The sequence below is a fragment of the Pseudoliparis swirei genome, chromosome 15 (genome assembly GCF_029220125.1).
Source record: "Pseudoliparis swirei isolate HS2019 ecotype Mariana Trench chromosome 15, NWPU_hadal_v1, whole genome shotgun sequence".
Taxonomy (NCBI): Eukaryota; Metazoa; Chordata; class Actinopteri; order Perciformes; family Liparidae; genus Pseudoliparis; species Pseudoliparis swirei.
Genome location: NC_079402.1, coordinates 17,759,100 through 17,781,981, shown reverse-complemented (window position 1 = coordinate 17,781,981; position 22,882 = coordinate 17,759,100). Strand labels below are relative to the sequence as shown.

Genomic DNA, 22,882 nt, shown 5'->3' with positions numbered 1-22,882 from the left:
CTTCTCGTAGCGATGTTCAGTTGCTGCTTTGCATTTTCTGACCTACACGGTGGCCTTGGCACACATTACATATTTATCTCTTTGTGAAAACTGTATCTGCTTGTGTGACAAAGAGCGTTAATGAAACTGAGGGTTAAAAAGGTTAAAATGTTTTTTCTTCTTCAGCTGGGAAAATATAATTAACTCTAACAAGTGAGACCACAAAGTTGTACTCAAGATTCAAGAGATTTATCAATAAAAAACAACAGCATATTTTCTATGGCTGTCCCTATCTACCACACATGTCCAAATTGCAGAAATGCATGAATAAATAGGATATATTATTCTCACTAATGCGTTGAATTAAATTCAGATTTGGAGGTGCATTATGAATGCATGCCACAGGGGGCGCCACGTTCCAATTCTGGACAACAAAACAACCTTTTTTAAACCTTCATCCTCTCAAAGCGGGACAAGAGGAAGATGGTGCGTTTAAAAATATCGGACACAGCCACGTCAGTATGGAGACGGACAGACATTTAGAAATATAGAGAGCAACAACTGCATTAAATAGCACCGCTGTTCAGAAAGCCCCTCTACATCTTCTTGATAAGTCGTCTACATACAACACTTTCCCTTCTTCCACTGAGGCCTGAAGGGAGGCTGTTTGTATATTCATATATTTACAGTGCAGCCCGTTCCTGCTGGTGTGCACTGTGAGTAAACTGTGGAGTTATTCGACGCAGAGGATACGGAGGTCAGAGAAGAGCTGTAATCAGAGAGTCCGTCGATTACAGGCCAACCACCGCCACCGGGGGCCTAGAATAGACCGGGAGGAGCGGCGGGGACGGATGAGGAAGGGACACGGCAAGAGAAAACTAGGCTGGACGTTATAATCAGACACAATTATGTGGCTGTCGTTGGGCCGAGCAGGCATGGAGGGCAAGGTGACGGGTGGGAGGGCGGGGGAGGGGAAGGAAAGAGGGTTCCTGTTCAGAAATAGTCAATAAGAGAGAGATTCAAGAGGAAAACAAGACGCCAGTTTGAGTGGTCAGTGGATCACTGTCGTGTTTGTCAAAAGAGGAAGTGGGAGGGGCAACATGCATAATTCCAGCTCTACGGTTATGGTGAAAACAACTTTCTCTTTCCCTCTTTTAGATATGTTTACAGTGGTAAAGAAGCTCTGGAGAGAGTGGTTAGTTTCCCACCAAAGTGACTGGCGGTGTAAATGATGATAAGAGCTAATTGAGGGTTTTAATTTTCCAATTAAGAAGGCATATTCTTATTCACTTAAACACAGTTCTTTGCAGCGATGTATTTCTGGAATAAGTGTCTGGGAAAACCGGATGTTTAGAGTGAGGAAAACACACAGAAAGACACACAAACTGCTACTCACAATGAGTCCAAGAACTCCACTTGGACCGGGGGCTCCCAGCTCCCCCTAGTCAGAGAGGAGGCGAGAGAATCAGTGAGATGAAGGGAGAGGGAGAAGGAGCGACTTGCAGGGGTTATTGGCTCGTTGTAAAACAAACATGCTCAGAAGAGTGGCTCAGTGTTCATCACAGCTTATGAGAGGGGGCTGTGTGCATGTGTGTGCATTTGTGTGTGTGTGTCTCTGAGGTGAAGGCAGAGGGGGTTGTGATCATTCCACTGAGGCTTTTAGCAACTTGCAGGTTGAGTCTCTTTTCAAAAATGAAAACTCTATTTTTGTCATTTTGTCATCATTTGTCGAAGGTTATAATCCACTCCAATGAGGAGCAGCAGGAGTTCAGTTGCCTGAACTACGGGACTGCAGCTTTAGAAAAAGTCTGGAAAGCTTTTCTTCAATGAATATATTGAATATTTATGAGCTTGTTAAAGAGAAACGTGCTTATGTGTCAACGTTTTCTTTTTAGAGTTACTTCGATGACTTATGAAGTGAAAAATGTGTAGCCAGAAACGGTGAAAATGCTGAGATCATATAAACTGATGTGGAACAACAGACCTGTTGTGACTGACGTATATTTAAAACAATATATTCATATTTACTTGACTATTCTTGGATATCGCCTCGTAGTACTGCATGCATGCATGTGTGTGTGTGTTGGTGGCCACTTTACATCAGCGAATGGAAAAGGTTGCATTTAAAAAAAGAAAAGCTAGTTAACCGCCACCCAATAACATTGGACGTTTTGGAAAACGAGTGCCAAGGAAATTATCGGGATGAGACGAAATTAAATCCGGCAGTAAAACTTGTCCGGAGCAAAGTACTAACTTCAAATGAAAGAGTAAAAAACATGCACACTGTCGGACTGCCAGGTGATTTACTCACCAGCACAGCCAACATGTTAGTAGTAAAACAGCACGGGTGTGTGCATATGTGTGTGTGTGTGTGTGTGTGTGTGTGTGTGTGTGTGTGTGTGTGTGTGTGTGTGTGTGTGTGTGTGTGTGTGTGTGTGTGTGTGTGTGTGTGCGTGTGTGTGCATGTGTGTGTGTGCACATGGATTTGTTATGTATTTAGGTGTGTGACATACTGGCTCTCCATCTGGTCCAGGTGGTCCTCTCTCCCTAAAGTTCCCTGGAAACCCCTGAGGACAGAGAGAGAGAGAGAGAGAGACTCGCTTTAATGTTTGGCTCACACCAACAGTGATAATCAATCTCAGACATTCATTACATCTCATTTCATTCATCTTTTTTGGGCCACAAATAGTCGCTTATTTCCACATCCGGCAGACACGGAGCACCATTGAAGCATTGATTAATATACTTTGTTTTTTTACGGTTATAGTTAAATGCAATGTTAATTTAATTTATTGTGCAAAAACTGCCTCAAATAAAATCACATCCCTCTATTACAGAATAATAATTAAAAAATCAATCAAATTAAAAGTAGCTTGGGTGCGCCTAAATTACGCAAATGTAGAGTGGAGTCAAATCTACAAGGCATGTTTAAAAAAATACTGCCGGCTGTTACACAACCAAGAGCGCTGCTACTGTAATTGCACAGCAATTTTAACAATTTGACTCAAATGCTAGACACAAAGTTATCTGAAAAATGTACAAAATAAAAGCATAATTGCCCCATTATATGCATTAAATCCCTCAGCTGTATGGTGGTGGTAGCCAACTGTTCTATTTCGACTTTCTAAATGCTATAAGAGAGTAATTACTCTGTCCATTAGGCAGTAAACGGGATACTAATCTGAGCTATGCTAACAGCTGGTGGCGCTGCAGCGACACACCACATCTGCAGAAAGCAAGAGGGCCAGAAACACTGTAATGACGAGCTCCGGCTGCCACATAACAGTTAATTACTACACATATTTTTGTAAAAGTAGAGATGCTTTAGATAGACAGCATGTGTATTTATTTTAAGCTGTGACTGGGGAAAGAAATCTGCTCACTAAATGAAACTCTTTGTATTTGAGTTTGCTGTTTATTATTTTTGACCCAGTGTGGGATAAGTTTGACTTCATATTTAAATGATAATAATACATCCATGTGACTAATGGCATGTTTATTTCCACCTATCAGTCAGTCTACCGACACATCTCCATCGGGTCAATGACCCGAACATAACTGCAATAAGTGCAGTAACGGTGCAGTGCAACAAGAAGCTCTTTTGTTATCCAGCGAGGCCATTGGATGACATTTGGGATCTCACCAACAGAGTGCATTATGGTTCCAAGACATTGTGCACACAGAGGGAAGCGCGAGTACAAGATAAATCTATGAAGCATGACGGTGAGACAAACGATGCATCGTACAGCTGCCGTAACTACGAAGGACAAATGTGGGAAACGTCCATCTAGCCAAGCACTTGAAAGACGCCTTTAATGAGAGTCAGAACAGACTGTCTGCTTTCACATGATGTTCCTCAGCTTTGCGATTGCAATAGTGAAACACACAGCGGCAGCGCTCACTGATGAGCCGGATGAAGTCGATCTCAAACAGACAAACAAGGCCAAACCTTTCAACAGCGTAACCAAAAAGGAGTTAAGCTGAAATGCAGAACTGTTGGCGATTCCCATCGGAAACTTTTTAGGCTCTCCGCTGCTTTAGATCTATTCCCTCGCCGCTCTTTGGGAGCAGCGGACTGATCGCGGGTGTGCGTTTTTTCTCGACAGAGCACTATAGCGCTGTGGTTATGGCCATTAAAATGTCTGGCTGCTGTTCAGGTGCTTCTTCTGTTCTTTGTCCTCCATCGAGGAGGAGAAGGATGATCTCTCAGGGATCATCTCGTGAGCGTTCTATTTTCCATGCAGGAGCACAGAAATCAAATGTTGATATATGTGTGTTTTCCACTCATCAAAGTAACAGGCATCCGCTACTCCTCTGCTATTCATTCGAGTATGACTGCATTAACTGCATAAAAGGCATCAACAATGTCTTTAATAAGTGCTGCGGCTGTCATAAAAGAGGAGTCACAGGAGAAGACCAAGCTGTGACGACAGCACTTCCATGTGAATACTTTTAGTCCTGCGCCAGAACTGTGAAATGCCTTTGTGGCAGAAAACTGTCCCGACAACATAGCTTGCTCCTCTTATAATGCAGCCCTGTTCATGTGGGGCGAACACACGTGAGACACAAACATCTAATGGATAAACGTGATCCAAAGCCAAAAACATGGAGCATTTGCATCCACGGCTGCTTCAGAAACAGTTGTTAAAATCACAGAATCGGCTGCAGTTCTCAAAACCCTCACGCTAAACGTGCGCGTGTTCAGACTTTTTCCGTCTATAAATGCCATATTTACAGAAAAGCCAATAAGCAACAGCTGCATAATGATCTCAGCCGCGAGTTTCATATTTACACACTGAAGCAGTCCGTCAAACTGACTTTGAACACTATCTGACAAACACAGCCGACGGCTTCCTCCGAATGTCTTGGCTCCACGCTGAGTGGGACCAAAAGTCATTTTTTTCCACCAACAAAAAACTTTTTTCTTGTTACATCCAAGACTGCTGGGTCTCCACATGTATTCAGGCTGCTGTTAACCCTTCCAGCCACGATGGAAATATTGAGCCGAGACAATGACGTAAATCCAGACCTCATAATTTCCCCATGTGTCGTGAAGGTGTTGGAGTCTCTGCACCAGAAGCTCTCAATATGACTGAATAGAAGGATGAATTTTAATTTGTCATTTGACTGTTTGATATCTATCACCATCTTTTCCCAACTTTCTTATCTTTTAAAAGTAATCAATAACAGATGGTACATTCGCAATCAACCGAGCACAATTCATCACACTTTGAAAAGATTATCTGTAAAGTATGTTGAGACAAAACTTTACCGGCCTACCCATCTTGCCCCTCTTCCCTGGTTCGCCGCGAACGCCCTGAAAAATAAGAAAAAGGAGAGAGCGCAGAGATGGAGGAGAAAACAAAGCAGAAGGAGGAAAGGGAAGGGTTCAAGAAAGAAGAAGAAAGAAAGACATTATAGATCATATCGAAACTAAAGCACAACACTCTTGAGCATAACTGATTCAATCCCAAAACACATCATTAAAAAGCTGTACGCTTCTCTCAACTCCTGCTGTGCATGTGAGGAACAGCTGACTGCAGCCTCTCCAGTATTTTCCCAGCCCATTATGAGGGATTTAAGCCTCCGTCTCATCCATATATAAACATTGTATGTTCAATCAACACCAGTCTCTCCTGGGAGAAGACCTCTTGTGTGGAGTGAAAGTCTGTGCCACCCTGCTAACTAGCTGTCTGGCTGGCAGGCTAGCGATGTCCTGATTACAGTCTGCTGACTCAACCTCCTGGAGCATCTCATAAGTAGGCTAATCGCTGCATGTTCTAGAGGCCGGACAGAAGGAGGAGGCCTTGATGAGTTCAGGCAGTTCAAAGGCCCGAAGAGGGGGGGCTTTTATCGTATGAGTCATCGACACTCCCACACAGCAGCACCTCGGACAGCTGGGGACCGTTTCCCACTTTATAACAATAACAAGACAGCTGAAAAAAAAAATGGCAAAAGAGTCTCTGTTTTCCTCTCACAGGGCCCATTAGCTGGGCTCAGTTGGTCACTGTACATTTTTTTGCAATTATTGTGTGTGCGAGAGAACTCACTCTTTCGCCATCAGGCCCGGGCAGGCCAAAAAGCCCCGGGATTCCAATGAAACCCTGCAGGAGAGGAGAGGAGATAGGAGATAGGAGAGAGGAGATAATATATAAGAGAGAAGAGGAGTGGAGAAGAGAGGAGATAGGAGAGAGAGGAGATACAATATAAGAGAGAAGAGAGGAGATAAGAGACAGGATAGAGAGGAGAGATCGATAAGAGATAGGAGATAAGATATAAGAGAGGAGAGGAGATAGGTGATAGGAGATAGTAGGGAGGAGATATGATACAAGAGAGGAGAAGAGGAGATAGAAGATAGAAGAGGCGATAAGAGAGGAGAGGAGATAGGAGATAGGAGATAAGAGATACAATATAAGAGAGAGGAGATAGGAGACAAGATAGAGAGGAGAGATCGATAAGAGATAATATATGAGAGAGGAGAGGAGATAGGTGATAGGAGATAGGAGGGAGGTGATACAATATAAGAGAGGAGAGAGTAGATAGGAGAGAGGAGAGGCGGTAAGAGGGACAATAAGAAAGGAGAGGAGAGGAGAGGAATATGGGATGTGAGTATTTGGACACTATAAATGCAGCAGGAAGAAAAGCAACTCCCGTTAGCTCAGGGGCCGGTTTCAGGAGCCGTGGGTCCAGCATGGACAGGGTGGGCTTCCATGAAGAACCAAGCCATGAGGCAAGTGTATATGCCCATGGACTGCATGGTGCTGGCTTCCACGATGTAGTCCAAGGGCACATACCCTCACGCCAGGGATCTCTGAAGATAGCCAGGACATCTCAATGAGCTGTCGGTGCAGGGGGAGACAAACAGAGAGGAACACAAGCACAAACACCACAACAGTAGAACGCTGGAGGAACAGGTAGATGGTGTCAGACAAGTAGAGTAGGTCAACGTGCACACATTATGTAAGAGTATGCTGCAAAAAGAGAGCGCAGGATATTTGGAAAGGTGGCTCAGGGAGAGAGAGCGAGGGGACTAGAACGCCTCCTTGAGACAGCAGGGCCTCATACGGAGCTTAAACAGGAAATTCCAGCCAGTGGGGGCAGGGGAGGCTCCGGAGCAGCCGGGGGTAGCTGATAAAGAACCTTTATTGGAACTCAAACATAAAAATCCTTGTTGGTGTCCGTGAGCGTGTGTTTCTTTGTTTGTGTACTTTGAGGGTGCGTGTTTGTGGGTGGAAAGGCTTATCAACAGCCAGTCTTTCAGTACGTGTCCGCATACAGTAATGTAATGCTTGTATTACCAATAAAGACTTCTGTGTTTAGCAGACTATTGATAGTGGCACACGCCGGTTGGGTGAGTGGGTATGAATGCGTTCATGTGTGCAGCGGTGGACGCCGGTGCACCAAAGCGCGTCCGCGCTCTCACGGCGCCATGCACACACTTTGGATGTTGTTGCATCGACGTGCACATGCATGTTGTTATGCAACAACGGGTTCACCGCACGGAATACCAGCAGTGTGCAACCTTTCATTAAACTACTTTCTGAGTGTCTCCTTCTGTAAATATTGAATGCAAAGTGTCATAAAGTTGTCAGGCTGAAGTATAAACATGTCCACCGGTCCTTTCAAAGCACCAATGTTAGTCATTTAGAATGATAAAATCAAAAGGTGAGCAGCACATGTGTATGAAGGACTTACCCGGACGCCTTTAGGCCCCAATGGTCCTACCGGTCCTGGTAAACCCTTAAAAACAGAGACAGGAACTATATTTCAAATGCTCAACCTTTACTTGTTTATACCTGAAGGAATGTTCTCCCAAAATACACTGTGGATGTGTTTGTCATGTAGCATCATGACGGCATCGACAACGACTGCAACTTACAGTCTATCGAACACCGATTGTTCCAAATGTCAAATACTTAGTCCCTAAATAGTTTGTGCAAATCATTGTAAAGATGCCAGGTAACACACATACTGTGGGAGTGGATGGACACAATAAGAGAGACACCTGTACAATGTTCCTCTACACAGTATTTAACCACATATTTTCCTCCAAGTCAGCTGTGCAACATAAACTAATCCCACTTGGCCCTCGGCCCTCACTACGGCCCTGACTACAACTGTACCAGTCACAGCAGAGGATTTACTGCACCTGCCTGCCAGGATAACCTTTGGCACCTGGGCTTCCGACTGGACCATGCTCCCCCTGCAGGGAAGAGAGAGAGAGAGAGAGAGGGAGAGAGAGAAAAAGGGATTGGGTGGGTGACCACAATTGCAGTAACAAAACACACAGGCAGGCCATTCTGCACAGCAGCAGACATCATCAGAGGAGGAGACAGGGCAGAGGAGATGGACGACAGATAGAAGAGCCAACGACTGTATATTAAGGAGATGAATGCGTCTGCTGGCTAATAGTAAGACGATGTAATCAGCAAAATAATCTCAAAAGTATATAAAAGTAACTATACTTTTATACATTAAAATGTGCAAAGATGCATAACATTTTATAAGACGATGGTACGTTTTGACAGGCAATCTTAATTTGTTACGCAACTACCTGTTAAATACATTGAATGGGGCAAAAAGTACTAGATGTGCTTCTGAATCGCAGCGGTAGAAGTATGAAGTGTACTTCAAACTAGTACTTCAGTACTCAAGTGAATGTACCACTGCCTATCGTCCATTCCTACCATGTTGTAGCGTCCCAGGACTCATGGTTACTGCTGAAAGTTGACGAAATGTGTTCTGTTTATACAAGCTAATTAAGAGTTTGCAGTGTGTGTGTGTGTGTGTGTGGTTGTGTAGCAGGTTGTGTCCAAAAAAGTTGCGGAACAAGTGTTCATGTATAACTTCCTTTGACACAGCTGTGTGCACTGCTTTTCATTCCCTCTCGTGGATAAATATAGAGCATAATGCGGCCAGTTAACTCCAGACAAGAATTTGGCTGCGTGGGGTTTGGATCTTTCACTGGCCAGCGCTGAAGTGGAGCTCTGAGCGCCACTCGCGGTGTATCGCGGTAACAGAGTCATCAACACCGAGTGCGCACCAGCTGGACTTTGTTCTCTCGATGGCTGGAGAGCGCACGCTGCCAAACAGTTGCGCTCGTTACTCCGTCGCCGGTGCTTTGGGTAAATCAGACTCGAGGCTGTAGTAGAGCAACAGCGGCAGCTCTGTGGGAAAGAGGGGGGCGTTCGAGGACGGAGTGGAAGGATGAGAAAGAAGAGGACTCTTTCTCCATGATGAGTAGTTCGGGAACTCCCCGCGTCACCCGGAGAACGCAGACTCACTTAAAACTGAGTGACAATGAGGAGAACCTTCCATGACTCAGGCCTTTCCGCCGTACCAACAGTAGTAGAAAATAGCTCTGGACACGAGGCTGGAAGCTCCAAACTTAAAATAGTCCCTTTTGGGCCGGACTAAACAGCCAGAGTCCTGTATCCTCCCACTTGGAGCAGCGAATAAAGGCGTTCATTGAACTGCTCTCCCCAAAGAGGGGCAGACAGAGGAGGAGAGTGTGAGAGAAGAAATGTGCACACATGATCCAGATGGTATCAAGGTAAGAGGCTGGAGGAGAGGCCGGACCTCGAGGCAGGGAACGGTCCGGAGGAAGACGAGCCACACAAAGGAGAACTCTCTTCAAAGCTGCAGTGCGATAGCGAGCGTGTCACTGTTGGCCTAGTTGGCTCGTTCCCGTTTCTCTTCCCTCTATTTTTCTCTCTCTCTTTTTTTTTTGGCATGGCTTTCTGATATCCTGGAGAGCATCGCTGCAGCACAGCGCTTTGACCAGATGTCTGTCCTCACCAGTACTTCATAACAGACTAATCTAATCTGGCTCTACGCTGCAGGCATGCTCGGTGCCTGCACACAAACACACAGACCGAGATGATGACGACTGGGTTTTTAAAGAATGAGGTGGGAAATGAGAATGTGAGGGAGGAGTCATTGAGAAAGGACTCCGTGGAGGACATCTAGGCGCTCATGAAGGAAAATGCATAAAGCAGGGTGGTTATATCTGAAAGCAAGAAACAAGGACAATAACAACCTCATCTTAGAATGAGTTGTAACATTTAGGGATGTTGAACTTTTGCAGTGGCATGGGAGATCGACATCTCGAACGCCAGAGGAAAAGGTGGTGATGGCATGGAGAGGGATACTCACAGGCTCTCCAGGGAGTCCGTGTGGACCAGTGTAACCTTTCTGTCCCTAAAGAGAAGAAACACAAAGAGACGTGGGAGGTTAGTTGAAGCGTATAATAATGGAGAGGTAGAAGAAAAACACTGGAGATCGGACACGGTGTGTAAAATAAATAAATCGTGGAAACACTCGACAAGCAACAAGTGAAGCTTCGTACATGGTGAAATATGCATGTTAACGATTGGCAGCAGCGACAGACGGACACGGTGCCATACGCGAGGAATCAATCTGCCCCTCTGTCGAGGGATCAGACTTTCCACTCGGCATGTTCACAGAAGAATTGAGCGAGCGAGGATGTACTTTTCCTATTTGCGAGGATATAAATGCCTTCCTGTTTGCGTCAGATAGCGGCGCCCTCCTCGCTCCGCCTGCAGACTACAAGGCAGAAGCCTGAGTTAGTGTGCGTCTGCTGGAGTTCTGCTGACTGCAGCAGCGCAGACCCCCAACACGGAGCGGAGAAGAACTCAATCAAAAAAGTGGGAAGACGAGCCTTTCCAGACCACAGTTTGATGGAGCAAGAGAGAAAGGAAAGGAAAGAAGGGAAAAAATAAACATTAAGAAAATAAACGGTAAAGAAGGGAAAGACTCCCGTTGTCCCGTTTTCCTAAACCACAGCTCCAGAGAACTAAGCCAAGGCTCCCTGAGTTCCTGTAAACCATCCTTTAGCCCTGACATCTGACTGCAGCAGGGGGAGAGGACGCAGCATCACTCCTCTCAGTTTGTCACATGATCACTCTCACTGGCTTACACCTTCAGACCGTACTTCAAACTGCCACTGTCAGCATTAATGTAATTACCCTGCACATTCAATACTCAAATAGGCGCAGCAACTGTGTCAACATTTGTAACTAGTATTACAGATGAAACAAGAAAATACATCTGTATTTTAGTTGTTTTATTATTTAAAAATCATACCTCTGTCTGCAAAATGAATCAATATTTGATCAAAAATGCAATTTCATTTAAAAATTACAAGAGGCGCAATATTTGTTAAAGGTGAAATATGTGTGTCAAAATACTCCTCTTCATCATCTTCTACAGACCTGCGAAAATCACACCATAATCATTTTAAATAGGTTAATAATAATTCCACCGAATATCACAGATGATATCTCAATTGGAATATCAGTCAAAAATAATTGCAGTTGTTTTCTTCTTTCACAACTGATCAGCCCTAATATCACTATTCTCTCTGTATCTGAGACAACTCCAAGCTTTCTTGTTGAGAACCTGTCTGCCTCTCTATCGCCTCACATCACTGTTGCACATCATCAAAAAGCCACTAGGAGGACACACTTGGAGCTGGGATGTAAATACATAATAAATACACACTAAGCAAACAGAGATGTTGCTCGGTGCTGTAGCACAAGCAGAAGCGTGGACGTGTTTTTCCGTGGAAGTTCAGTCGGTTAGTCTTGTGTGTGGAGAGAACAGGGACGGCTACACACACGGAGCCTGAGCCTGACATTTGAAACATTTACACTTGATAAGTTTGACTAAAGTCTTGATGAACGTGTGCTCGTCTCACTCGCCTACATGTGTCTGAATCTTAATATCCATATGTTGCCGTGAGCCTCGATCTACAATATGACACGTGCATGTGAGCAAAGACAGGAAGAGAAACACACACACACACACACACACACACACACACACACACACACACACACACACACACACACACACACACACACACACACACACACACACACACACACACACACACACACACACACACACACACACACACAGTTACATGTACACCGTATTATTACACGGCTTACATATAGTACAAACATGTGTAGCGGCTTATGTTCCCAAGCTGTGCTGTGAGGTCCACACACACACACACACACAGGGTCTCCGGGTATTAACCATACCCTCCCTAGCCCAGCCAGACCATCTCAGATCCTTATCTCACTCATTATGAGCTTGCTAATGAGAGCGGCCATTCCCACGGCCCGCCTGTGTTCAGCGCCGCTCGCTTTACAAGCATGTGGGTTCACTCAGATAAACCCACTAGAATGCTTTCATTTGCTCGCCGGTAGCACCTCGAACACTTTGCATCCCCCCCACCCCACATCGTACCCCCGCTGAGCCGAGGAGGGCCCCCGAGGGACCGGCAGTAAGCGCATTTGTTTCAGAAATAAAGCGAGAGACACATTGCGTCCTCAGAAGGTGTGTCATTCCTCCGACTCGTCCCCGGCTCCTCTGCACACACACACTTCACTTTGTGGGTGTTCAAATGAGCCAAAGCCTCACGTCTGTTAACAACCGTGCACCGCAAATGATGAGTGTGTGTGTGTGTGTCGTCCACGGTCTGCCTCCGCCGGATAGCGGCCGGTTAGCAGAAACAAACCCCTCACCTCATTAATCTCTGCTTTCATCTTTCCACCTCCCTCTCTCTCTCTCTCTCTCTCTACCATTCCCTTCTGCCAGAGAGGATTGCTCGAAACAATCGTCTGGCTACATGCATGTGCTGCATGTACAGCGATCACATAAACCCTGCATGCGGATGTCTGGTGGGCAGAGACATAAAACACAACAGCGTGAACCCATATCCGGACAATTTGGTTCTCATCTAAGCGGCGGAAAAAACGTCCCTCATCCCGTGAACCGCAATTCCAGCAGCATGTTTGCTTGCATGCAATATCGATATCAACTACGAGCACGGCGGACACGGTTTGTTGTTCTTCTTGTGAAACATGCCGCAAAACTGATGGTTGATTTGAATTCTCAGTACAGTAAACCGTCTTGCAAAAAATAAGGTTAACGCAGTGTCGAGCCCCTTCAGGGAAATTATAGAAGATCATTCCGCTTTGTATTCGTAGGGTTTGGAGTTACTTTTAAAGGGACTTTTAAAGGTAATTCGCAACTGGACTAACCACGGTGAGGATTAATTCATACATTTACAAACACAAATGGCTCACTGCATGTAAAAGGGGCTAAATAAAAATGCATATGCAATTATTGACCCTGAAATCCTGTGACGGGTCAATGATAATAACCCTAAACTTAACCCATGTGAGAAGCACATGGACGTGTATGCACTTCTTATAAACAAAGACCCAACTTAATGTGTCTCCAGACGGCCATAACTTCACAGAATGTTGCACATTTTAAGTCTACAGAGTGTTTATGGATTAGTTGACCCTGGAGCTGCACATTGACTTTTTAACTGACCTTTTTGGGCAATACTACTTATTTTTTAGTCTTCATAGCTACCTGCAACTCTGACCTTAATACATATGTGTCAGATAGCTAACATCAATTATGTCATGACAATCGTCACGACTATGATGGACTATTAATTTTTTTAATTAGACACTGTATAGCTTCATCAAGTTGTTTAAATTAAAAGTTATTTTGCAATTTCATGTAGTTTAGATGAGTTAGATGAGAGGATCTATATGACTACCAAGTCCAAAGCCATGGCACAAAGCAACTGTTCATTGCTCTGTGTGTGTGTGTTGCCTTGAAGGGGAAAGAAAGGCGGATGCAGAAAGGCCAACAAACCGTTAGAAGACACATCGTCTGGCAGCTGAAGCAGACACTGAAGAAAGAAGGACGGAGTCAGCGAGGTAAGATGTGTGGTTTGTAATGTGGCCTTGTCCTTGAGGTTTGGTCAATGTGTGTGTGTGTGTCCCCTCTCCCTGACCCTACCATACTGAAAAGCCATTCAGAGTCTGCTTGGTAGAACAAATGTTGTTCAGAGTGGAACACGCTTGGCTTGTGGCGTAAAATCACACTCCTCCATCGCACGTTCAAAGCATCACTGCTTTCCCCATTAACGTTTTCCATGGAAAACAAGCAGCCAAATTCCAGAATTCCCGGTTGAAGTGTCAAGCTAAGGCTGCTAAAGAGCCTGTGTGTGTGTGTGTGTGTGTGTGTGTGTGTGTGTGTGTGTTTGAGAAAGAGAGAGACAGCGAAGGTGGAGGGGAAAAACACAAAGCAGAACAGAGTAGAAGCTGCTGTTGTCCCGTTTTCCTAAACCGCAGCTTCACAGTAGCGAGCCAAGCGAGCAAGAAGAAACAGAACGAGAGGTATGAAGAAGAAGAAGAAGAAGAAGAAGAAGAAGAAACCACACATGGGTTTTTTCAGGGTGGGCCTCTCACTGAAATGTAAATTGCAATTAAAGCAATCATGGCTCTGCGATTCTGCGTCGACCTTGCAGTCTCTGCGGAGAGACCTGAATCAGGAGAGGACACGCCTCGGACTTTCCACCTGAGCGGACCAAAATCGGAACAAAACAAAGCCTGTCTCAGTTTGGACGTTGACTCACACGTCTGTCATGTTGGTGCAATGTGTCGGCATGTGGGATCGAGAGTCATTAGCGTCATCCGTGTGAAGCACAGCGACAGACCTGTGGGCTCTCGTGGGTTAATCAGCCGCTCGGTGTTTGTGGACGGAAAGGAAGCCGACTCCTTTCACCGCTGATTTAACTAGTTTCCTCCACAGTCATCGTGTCTGTGGTTCATAGACCAATACCTGAGGCAACGCTGTGATGATGTCAGAGTGTGTGTTGATGATGATGCCATAGCAACAACCTCCCGACATGATGATGTATACCGATCTACTCCTATGGGACGGCTGTAATGTACTCGGGGTGTCGTGAAGACAGATTAAGGAGCATCTGCTCGCCTACGTTTTAAAGAGGTGGGAACTTTCCGTTTATGTGCCTGCCAGGTAATCTCACCAATATGCCAAACAATAGTGTGTGTGTGTGTAATCTCAGAGTAGAACACACACTTTCTCACCTGCAGCCCTGTCACTGTCTACCTTTCTGATGGGCCGTCAAATCCACGCCAAGACCCATTCAGCTTGAAAGAAATCGGCGAATGTTTTCCACCAGCTTTACATTTTCCATTCTGACTGTGTGTGTGTGTGTGTGTGAGTGTGGAAACGAGAAAGACAGAGACATACAACTGGACACAGACGCACACAGAGAAAAGCTGACTGCTAACAAAAGCCATATGTTAAACTGGAGGCAGCCGTCCAACTAGAGCTCCGTGGCTCTGGCAAGTCAGCGAGTACACGCTGAGGGATTTCACACCGACGCTGAAATGCATACAATCTACCTGCTCTGTGCAATTACTCAGCTGATGCTTCCACTTTGTTTGACATGCGGCTTCAATTCTAGTTGATACGGGGTGTGATTGCGGTCCGTGAGATCTTCTTCTGCCACCGTGAGACGTGTGTTCACATGCGATGGTTTCAGAATAAGTGAAACAGATGATTTGACTTCATTCCTGAGGAGCACACGAGACTCACTCAGAAGGTTTGTGTCATGTCTTATATGACAGCTCGGTCTGATTAACTCTGGTTCAATTCGTAGTACAATTGATTTTAATTCAGTTATTTAACAATAGAAACATGTATCTTTTGTTATATCATTGCACGCGCGATGCAAGCACACAACCAGGAGCTTAGACACATGCACAACTCAAACCTTCCCCTTGGTTTGTGTTTGTTCGACTCCTCTCTTTCCCACTTTTCCTTCCTACCGTCATAAATCCCTCAAGTTCCGACTTGACATCTAAGACACTGGTGATTTTGTGTTCGAGTGCACGATCCCTATCCTCGTTTCCCTGATGACCAAAACCCTTCCCCCTCCATCCCTCCTGCCAACATTAAAACCCCTCCGTGCTGGATCCAGCCAACACAGATGGAAGAAATGGACAGAAAACACAGCACAAAAGGAGAAAGAGAGATGAAGAGAATTAAGGAGGAAGCAAAAGAGAGAGAGAGAGAGAGATCTTTGCAAAAATGAACGGTTTTAATTACACAACACACACGCAAAAAAAAGCCGAGATGCATTAAAACATCACAACAGATGAGGACAAACTTTCCTTCCTGAGCTTTTCCCAAACTGTTCAAGGGCCTCACTATTTACAGTTTGGAGTGGCTCCTGAGGCCAGCATTTAATAACTGATTCATTGGGAGGAATTTGGTGCAAGGGCATTCAGGTGCATTGTCTGATCTTACCTTCCGACCCTCTTGGCCAGTCAGTCCCACCGGACCGAAGATCCCAGACTCTCCCTGAAACAGAAAGCGACAACGTGAAAAGGCATCAATGAGCGGTTCGCGCAAAGCAATCACAAACTTGCGAGGAGCTTGCCAAGCGTGTAAGAAAAGGGGACACACAATACCTTCTCTCCTTTGGGTGCTGGCCCAGGTGAGATGCCGGGGTCTCCTTTTCTCCCCTGATGAAAAGGGAAACACAGAAGAAAGGACTTTGTGTTGGTGGAAATCAACCAAACGTACGTCTGTCTCTGAAAGTACAAAGAACCGTATAAACTAGAGAACCTTTCTGGCCTACAGCTTTCATTTGGGTGAAAAAGGGTTCAGGGGACAACAGCTAGCCTCTTTAAACCCCCTACTGGAAAAAAGGAAGCTTCTATTGATGAACAATAACAGGATTGAGTTATCATGCGACTGATAAAGTCCCGCTGCGGTGCTTTTTCTTAGAGCGTGGGCTCGGAGCCCCTCCAGCCACACACAGCCAGCTTCATTGTCAGCAGGTAACAATAACGAGGCCTCGGCACATCAAAGCTTCGGGTCGGAAATTAGACCGAGTGCTGAGTGCATGGACTCCTGCTATTTACTACTTTGTTTCATTTATCAACGATGAAAGAGAAAAGATCGCAGTGCACCCTGAGACATCAAACACTTGGGAAATCATTCTCTCAACACACCTGCCAGGTAGAAGAGGGCACCGCTCGGTCGAGCATTTACTCTTCATTCACTAAAAAGGCACGGTTTCAAATATTTGACTTGTAAAGTAGGTCCACGGTAACTTTTTCCATCATCCCTCCGGTTGTGTTCTTCGAGTGCCCTTGGATCCGGCCCCGTTTGTTTTTCGACTAACATCATTTTATCATTTCTATTTACTTTACGACCAACAGAATCAAACACAGAGTCCACTCGCAAAACACAATAAAGCTCACGAATAACCTTGTCGTGACTTCCAAGAGACTGCAGGCTTTCTGCTCGCTGCCAAGAAAAAGTCTGGCACAACCCGACACAAGACCGGTTTTGTGTGTGGATTCAACAAACAACATGCAACGTGTTAATTAGTAAAGTTTACAGGCGCCGGTAGGTTCATTTAGTTTGGGGCATAGCCAGATGAGCTCTATCCCTCTACCGGAGCATTCTATTTATCAAAATCAAACTTTTATTACAGACTCAAGGTCCAGATAGTACAAAACATTAAAATATAATAAAATACATACAAAACCACAAGTAAAAAACAAACAAAGAACTACACATGCTTTATAAATACACAGCTGTACCAGTGTCTCCACAGCTGGGACTGGTAGCGTGTAGTGCTGAATTTTATATTTGATAAAAACATGATGATCTGATTTTCGGAGTCATCAACCCGGCAGATAAACTCGTGCATAAGATTTATTAAAACCACGTTGAATATCTTGACTCCTGCAGCCACAAACATCTCACTGGCTCTAGTCCACCTCGGTCTCTTCAACAGTATCCTCATGGCATCATTGAAGGCCACTTGCAGTCTCCGTAGACTTGCTATTCTATTCTTCCTCTCAGGTCAAGAGTTTTCTTAAATTTGGGAAATACTCTTTCTTTCTTTCTTGCTGGGACCGAGTGGAGAATATAGATACCGCTCTCCCATCTGTACGGTAAAAATGAAGCGTGGTCGCAGCGAGAAGATGAGCAGGGAGCAGATAATGGTGAGAAAAAGGTTGTAAAAAGTCAAGAATGCAACAATGGAATCGTATAAATTACATCAGGGAGACAAGGACAAACACACTCCCTCTGGGGGACTCGGGGGGGGGGGGGGGGGTCGGGGCTTGTCATTTATAAACAGGCATGTTTATAATGCTCTTTGAATACAGGTAGTGCTCCTCACTATGTACTCTGAGGACACAGTGCCAGAGGTCAAGGGTGTTTGCTAAAGCATACAGAGAATCAGATGAGGGATGCAGAGAATTTGTCTAGGGCAGGGTCATCTCCTGTTCTCACGTTAAAATTAGACAGATTTATTTGGAGTTCCTACTCGTAACATATCTCCCCTCGGAGCTCTGATAAATCACTTGTACACCCCGGGTGTCCGACTGCCCTTCTCTCTGCGCTCGAGTTGCAGCGGCAGCACATAGACGCCCATTCATTTTACACAGAAGCAGCACACTAGCGCATAAACAATCGCGGAGCATTAGAGCATATTCGGGACTTAAATCAAGCTCCAAAAATGCAAACGACCTCGATGACCTTTAAACGTAAATGACTTTCACCTCAGCAACACGTGTTAAAGTGATACCGTGGTGTTGGGAGAGTCTCAAACTGGTGTGACTGTCGTGAACTTAGATGCCCTTGATTCTTCAACCAAGACTCTCCATTAGCCTCTTTATGGATTCCAGCTGATATAGAGAAACTGGAAATCCAACATATCCTCACGGGATTGCCATTCCCCTTAGAGGCAGGAGAGGATCATAAACTTCTTATTAAATAAGTCCAAGAGGTAATCATGCAATGGAAAAATCCATGTGGCTGCAGGGCTCTTCAAAAACAAAGAAAGGCTGAGCGATCATTAGTTAGACTGAGAGTGAGGTTAGATACCTTGAGCCCGGGTGGACCCGATCGGCCAGGGTTTCCATGGGGACCAAAGGTGCCCTGTGGAAAAGCCAGAGAAAGAAATAACATAATTAAATGGTTCTAGAGATCTCAATCAATCATCATATTGGGATAAAGCCGATTCAGACTATGGCGTTGCTACTGTGAAGGGGGCGGGGGGGGGGGCAAAGTCAGTCTGGAGAACCTCAGCTTTCTTGCCGCTTTAACCTACTTTTCCTATACATCAGCTGTGCATGTGTGTGTGTTGGGTGGTGAGGTATTTGGGGTTGTTGTTGGGGATAGAAGCTGATGGAAAAAGGGGCTCTGTGGAGCGGCTTCACCATATGGATGTGGTTTTCCTGCCCCCTGTTGCCTCCGCAATCCACAACCCCCCATCCACACACACACACACACACACAAACATTTGCCAGGTTTCTTAATGAGTAGTGCAGATCATCTAGTATCATAACATTTTGAATTCCTTCGCCGGTGTGCGTTTCTCCCCGCATTGGCTGTTGCTGAGGAAATGAACACAACTGTGTCTGAAGGCGAACCAGGCGAGATCGACAGTAGCAGCATATTGGTAATGTGAACCACCTCGCCCCATCCAGCAGCCCCCCGCGGGACGGTTTTGCAGAAAACCGTTGGAAGCCGGATGAATCGACACCAATGTTTCTTTGGTTTAAACTGCAGCCGTCAGATGAAAAGAAAGAGTGGTTGCTGCTCCGTCTCGGCCGTCCATCCATCTGTCTGTCTGTCTAAATTCTCTTCCTTTTTCCCGTGGATCTCTGACCTCGCTCCTGCCCTCCACGTGGTGCGGTACTCTTGCGCCCCTCACCTACCCCCGGAGCAGGTCAAGGGTCGAGCGAGTCAGAGAGGGCGGAAAAAAGAGTCACAATTGCTTTAAGAGCCGGGTCAGCAAGTTTCACCGAGGTGAGTGAAAACAAATGAGGAAGGATCTACGTGAGTGATCCGGTCTGAAGCATCAAAAAACCAAACATCTAGCAACATCCAGACAGGCAGCTCTTTATTATCCAGCAGAGAAAGGGAAAATAAATAATGTGGGGTTTGGGCTGGGTTATACAGCTCAACAAAAAAGCCCTTTGAGTAAAGTTCAAAAACAGACATACTGGTCGGCTGCAGACATGACAACATAAATGCCTTTTTTGCCGTCGCTGCTCTTTGATGACGGCCACGTCTGATTCACGCGAGACAGGAATGAACAGGACGTTACGAGGTGTGCATGTGCAGGTGTCGTTATCGCTGATGTGTAACACAGAACACTCACGATTTCCACACTTCAAACTGGTCTAAAAAAAATTAATCAACGTGAAAAAATAACGCTGAATAGACACTTAATTTTCAAGACGATGTCGGTTTTCCTCAAACTCTCTTCTCCCTTAAATTTGTTTTCATTTTTATACTTGATATTTTATTTAAGTATTTTTACAGAGATACAACCTTCAAAAGTAAGAATGCATAATAATAATACAAAATAAAGTAAAAATTAACCATGCATCTGGCCAAAAAGGGGCATAAAGAAACATACAAATAAAAATATTAAAGAAGGAAAATAATTCTACAATAAGGAAACGAAAAATCAAAACAACCATGCACCAGCGTTGTCAGTCAATCATAAATTCGGTCCAACAAACAGATCTCTAGTACAACATATATTCAAAGAGTTCTCTTCTCCCTTTCATTTTCTGTTTGTATTCAGCTGACGTCGCCCGAAGAGTTGGAGCATCCAGATAGTGTGACGGGAGGCTGTCGATGCCCTAAATAAATTAAATTACTTGTTTCAAAATTAACACTGGGGTTTACCGTAACTTGGGCAGTACGCTGGTAGGCACGGGCTGGCACCGGCATTTGGTACTGGGCTCTGGCCGCCACGCCGTGCCCCTCTCTTGCACAACAGGTGCCTAATTAGAGAAGACCAGGGTGCGGCGCACGCAGGCTGAGGGCTATGAAATGAGAAAACCACCAACCTCTGAGCAGCGACGCAGGGCGTCACTGTGGCTCTGTGGTAGTAGCTCGGCCAGCTCTGTGCAATTCATTATGATTCTAAATTGAGACAAAAATGGTCAAAATCGAAAGAAATCAAAGCTCCTAATGTTTCGTTATGGTAACATGCGTGCTGCACGCTATGCGGTGAATAAATATCTGTGCTTGGATTTACAGAATAATATGTCAGCGCCATTTGTGCAAACTTAAAGCCAAGAAATATGGGACATGCACTTGTGGATCTTAAATCTGAACGCATGACATCAGTCCAGAGATTACATTCCCACGCAGAATATTTTAAACCCGGCCTTTTAACGGGAAATGCTGTAAACACAGTCTGACTTTCAACACTGGCTCGTAAAAGACAGTTTAAATGTATATACAGTCATCGTATTAAAGATAAAAGAGGTTCCGTGTGATGCTGTGCCAAATGGGAGCTGACGGGGCGACGTCTGATAAACTAACATTAGATCGAGAGCATGTGAAACCACTGGACGTCTTCTTAATTAAAGATCCCGGGCAACACACACACACACACACACACACTTACTCACACATCAGGTGTGCGTAAGTGTGTGTGTGTATGTTTTACCTATGAGAAGTTGGGAAGATTGTTCGTTAAAGTCGCAATAGCCCTGCCATCTCTGAGTGGAAAGAGCAGAATTTACGTCTCTATATAAATTACAGGGAGACAGGCAAATTATTACGCTGAGCTCGTGAAAAGCCAATTTTATGAATTTGTTTCCTTTAAAAGCCAACATTGTTAAAAGCTAAATCCATATGGAAACGGAATTGAGAAGTATTCCGAAGTATCATTGAGGCATTTGCAACAATAAGCTCATAATGGCCATGACAAGTTTTCAAATTACGATGGAAACCTTTTAAAATCTGGTATTAACAATGTGCCTTAAGGGAGGTTGCAAAAATAATGAATTGGAGCATCGACTGTGACTCATTATACTGCTATTACAGTAATGTTCCAGAGGAGAGATCCATATAAACACTTGGAAATATAAAGACCCTTAAAAAGTATACTTCTCTCATTTAGTTTTCCAGGTTTCTATATGAAATGAAATGTCCATCTGGGATCTAAATTATCTTTCCTTGCAGGTGAAGCAAGCTGGGGGGGGGGGGGTTGTGGTTTGAAGGGGGAAGCATGAAGAAAGATGGCCGACATATATTTGATCCTTCAGACAAAGACTCTTTTGACCCAGTGGGCTTCAGACGGATACGTGCCGCCATTCTTCAGATGGATCCCGACATGTGTAGCCGCGATGCGTCCGACGCACGTTTTCCTCTCACACCCTCCTACCACCGCGAGACGCCTACAAACAGACTTCGAACGGGCTCGCCCAGACTATTCACGGACACCTAGCGAAGGCTTCTTTACCGACAGCGGTTGCTGTGGCGACGGCGTCTCACACTCACATGTGTGGGATCGGAGGTCGAGGTTCACGGGTGGTGCTCGGCGGGCTCAATGGTGCTCTGTGTGTCATCACACTGACTTTCAGTAATCCAATGCTACGGAAGGTCATTCCAAAAAAAACAAAAAAAACTGGCAGAGCTCTCTCTTCAGCAAACACCCTCGCTGGAATTTATTTTCTGACATAAAGAGAGATGATGCTCATGCTCAAATCACACCACGCCGCCTCTGAGCCTGCAGCTTTAAGAAGCCTGCAGCGTAGATTCAGATTTCATTTATTTCAATTATTTCAATCTCATCTCGCCAAGAGGGGAGACGCGTTAGTAAGAGCGCGTTCGCAAGTATGTATGTGTAGAGGAGCTCAGTGTTTGCACACACACACACACACATACACACACATGGCAGGAGTAATTACAGGTGATACATGCTTTTGTTTACAGGAAAGCTGCATAATCTGTCTCACTCTTTATGGAGGCAGGTCATAAACACGGCCACATACGTCTGCGCTGCACAGGCGTGGGATTAGCGCTGCGGCGTGTCTGCGCTCTCGTGTGAGCGTGAAACAAAATGACTGTGAGGTCAGAGTCAGACACTGGTGGTGAGTTTTGCAAGCGACCTCTGTGAAAGTGGCATCGAAACCAAAGGTCTTTACAAGTGCTTCTTTATTGAACGGGCTTGTTTTCATTGTTTGCACATTGCAAAGCA

At 45.1% G+C, this 22,882-nt stretch overlaps 1 protein-coding gene across 2 annotated transcripts in view; it reads right to left on the bottom strand.

Moving 5' to 3' along the window:
• The window catches only part of LOC130205365 (collagen alpha-1(XXVII) chain A-like), a 63,899-nt gene that overhangs the window by 25,140 nt on the left and 15,877 nt on the right, over window positions 1-22,882 (bottom strand). The window contains exons 5-14 of one of the 2 annotated variants that reach the window (XM_056432691.1): window positions 18,757-18,810; window positions 16,320-16,373; window positions 16,156-16,209; window positions 10,135-10,179; window positions 8,129-8,182; window positions 7,675-7,719; window positions 6,030-6,083; window positions 5,252-5,296; window positions 2,493-2,546; window positions 1,376-1,420 (exon numbers count right to left, since the gene is read on the bottom strand). In XM_056432691.1, coding sequence (XP_056288666.1) covers window positions 1,376-1,420; window positions 2,493-2,546; window positions 5,252-5,296; window positions 6,030-6,083; window positions 7,675-7,719; window positions 8,129-8,182; window positions 10,135-10,179; window positions 16,156-16,209; window positions 16,320-16,373; window positions 18,757-18,810 — 504 coding nt within the window. The remainder of the gene's footprint in view (window positions 1-1,375; window positions 1,421-2,492; window positions 2,547-5,251; window positions 5,297-6,029; window positions 6,084-7,674; window positions 7,720-8,128; window positions 8,183-10,134; window positions 10,180-16,155; window positions 16,210-16,319; window positions 16,374-18,756; window positions 18,811-22,882) is intronic. The other variant, XM_056432692.1, reaches the window with a different exon arrangement.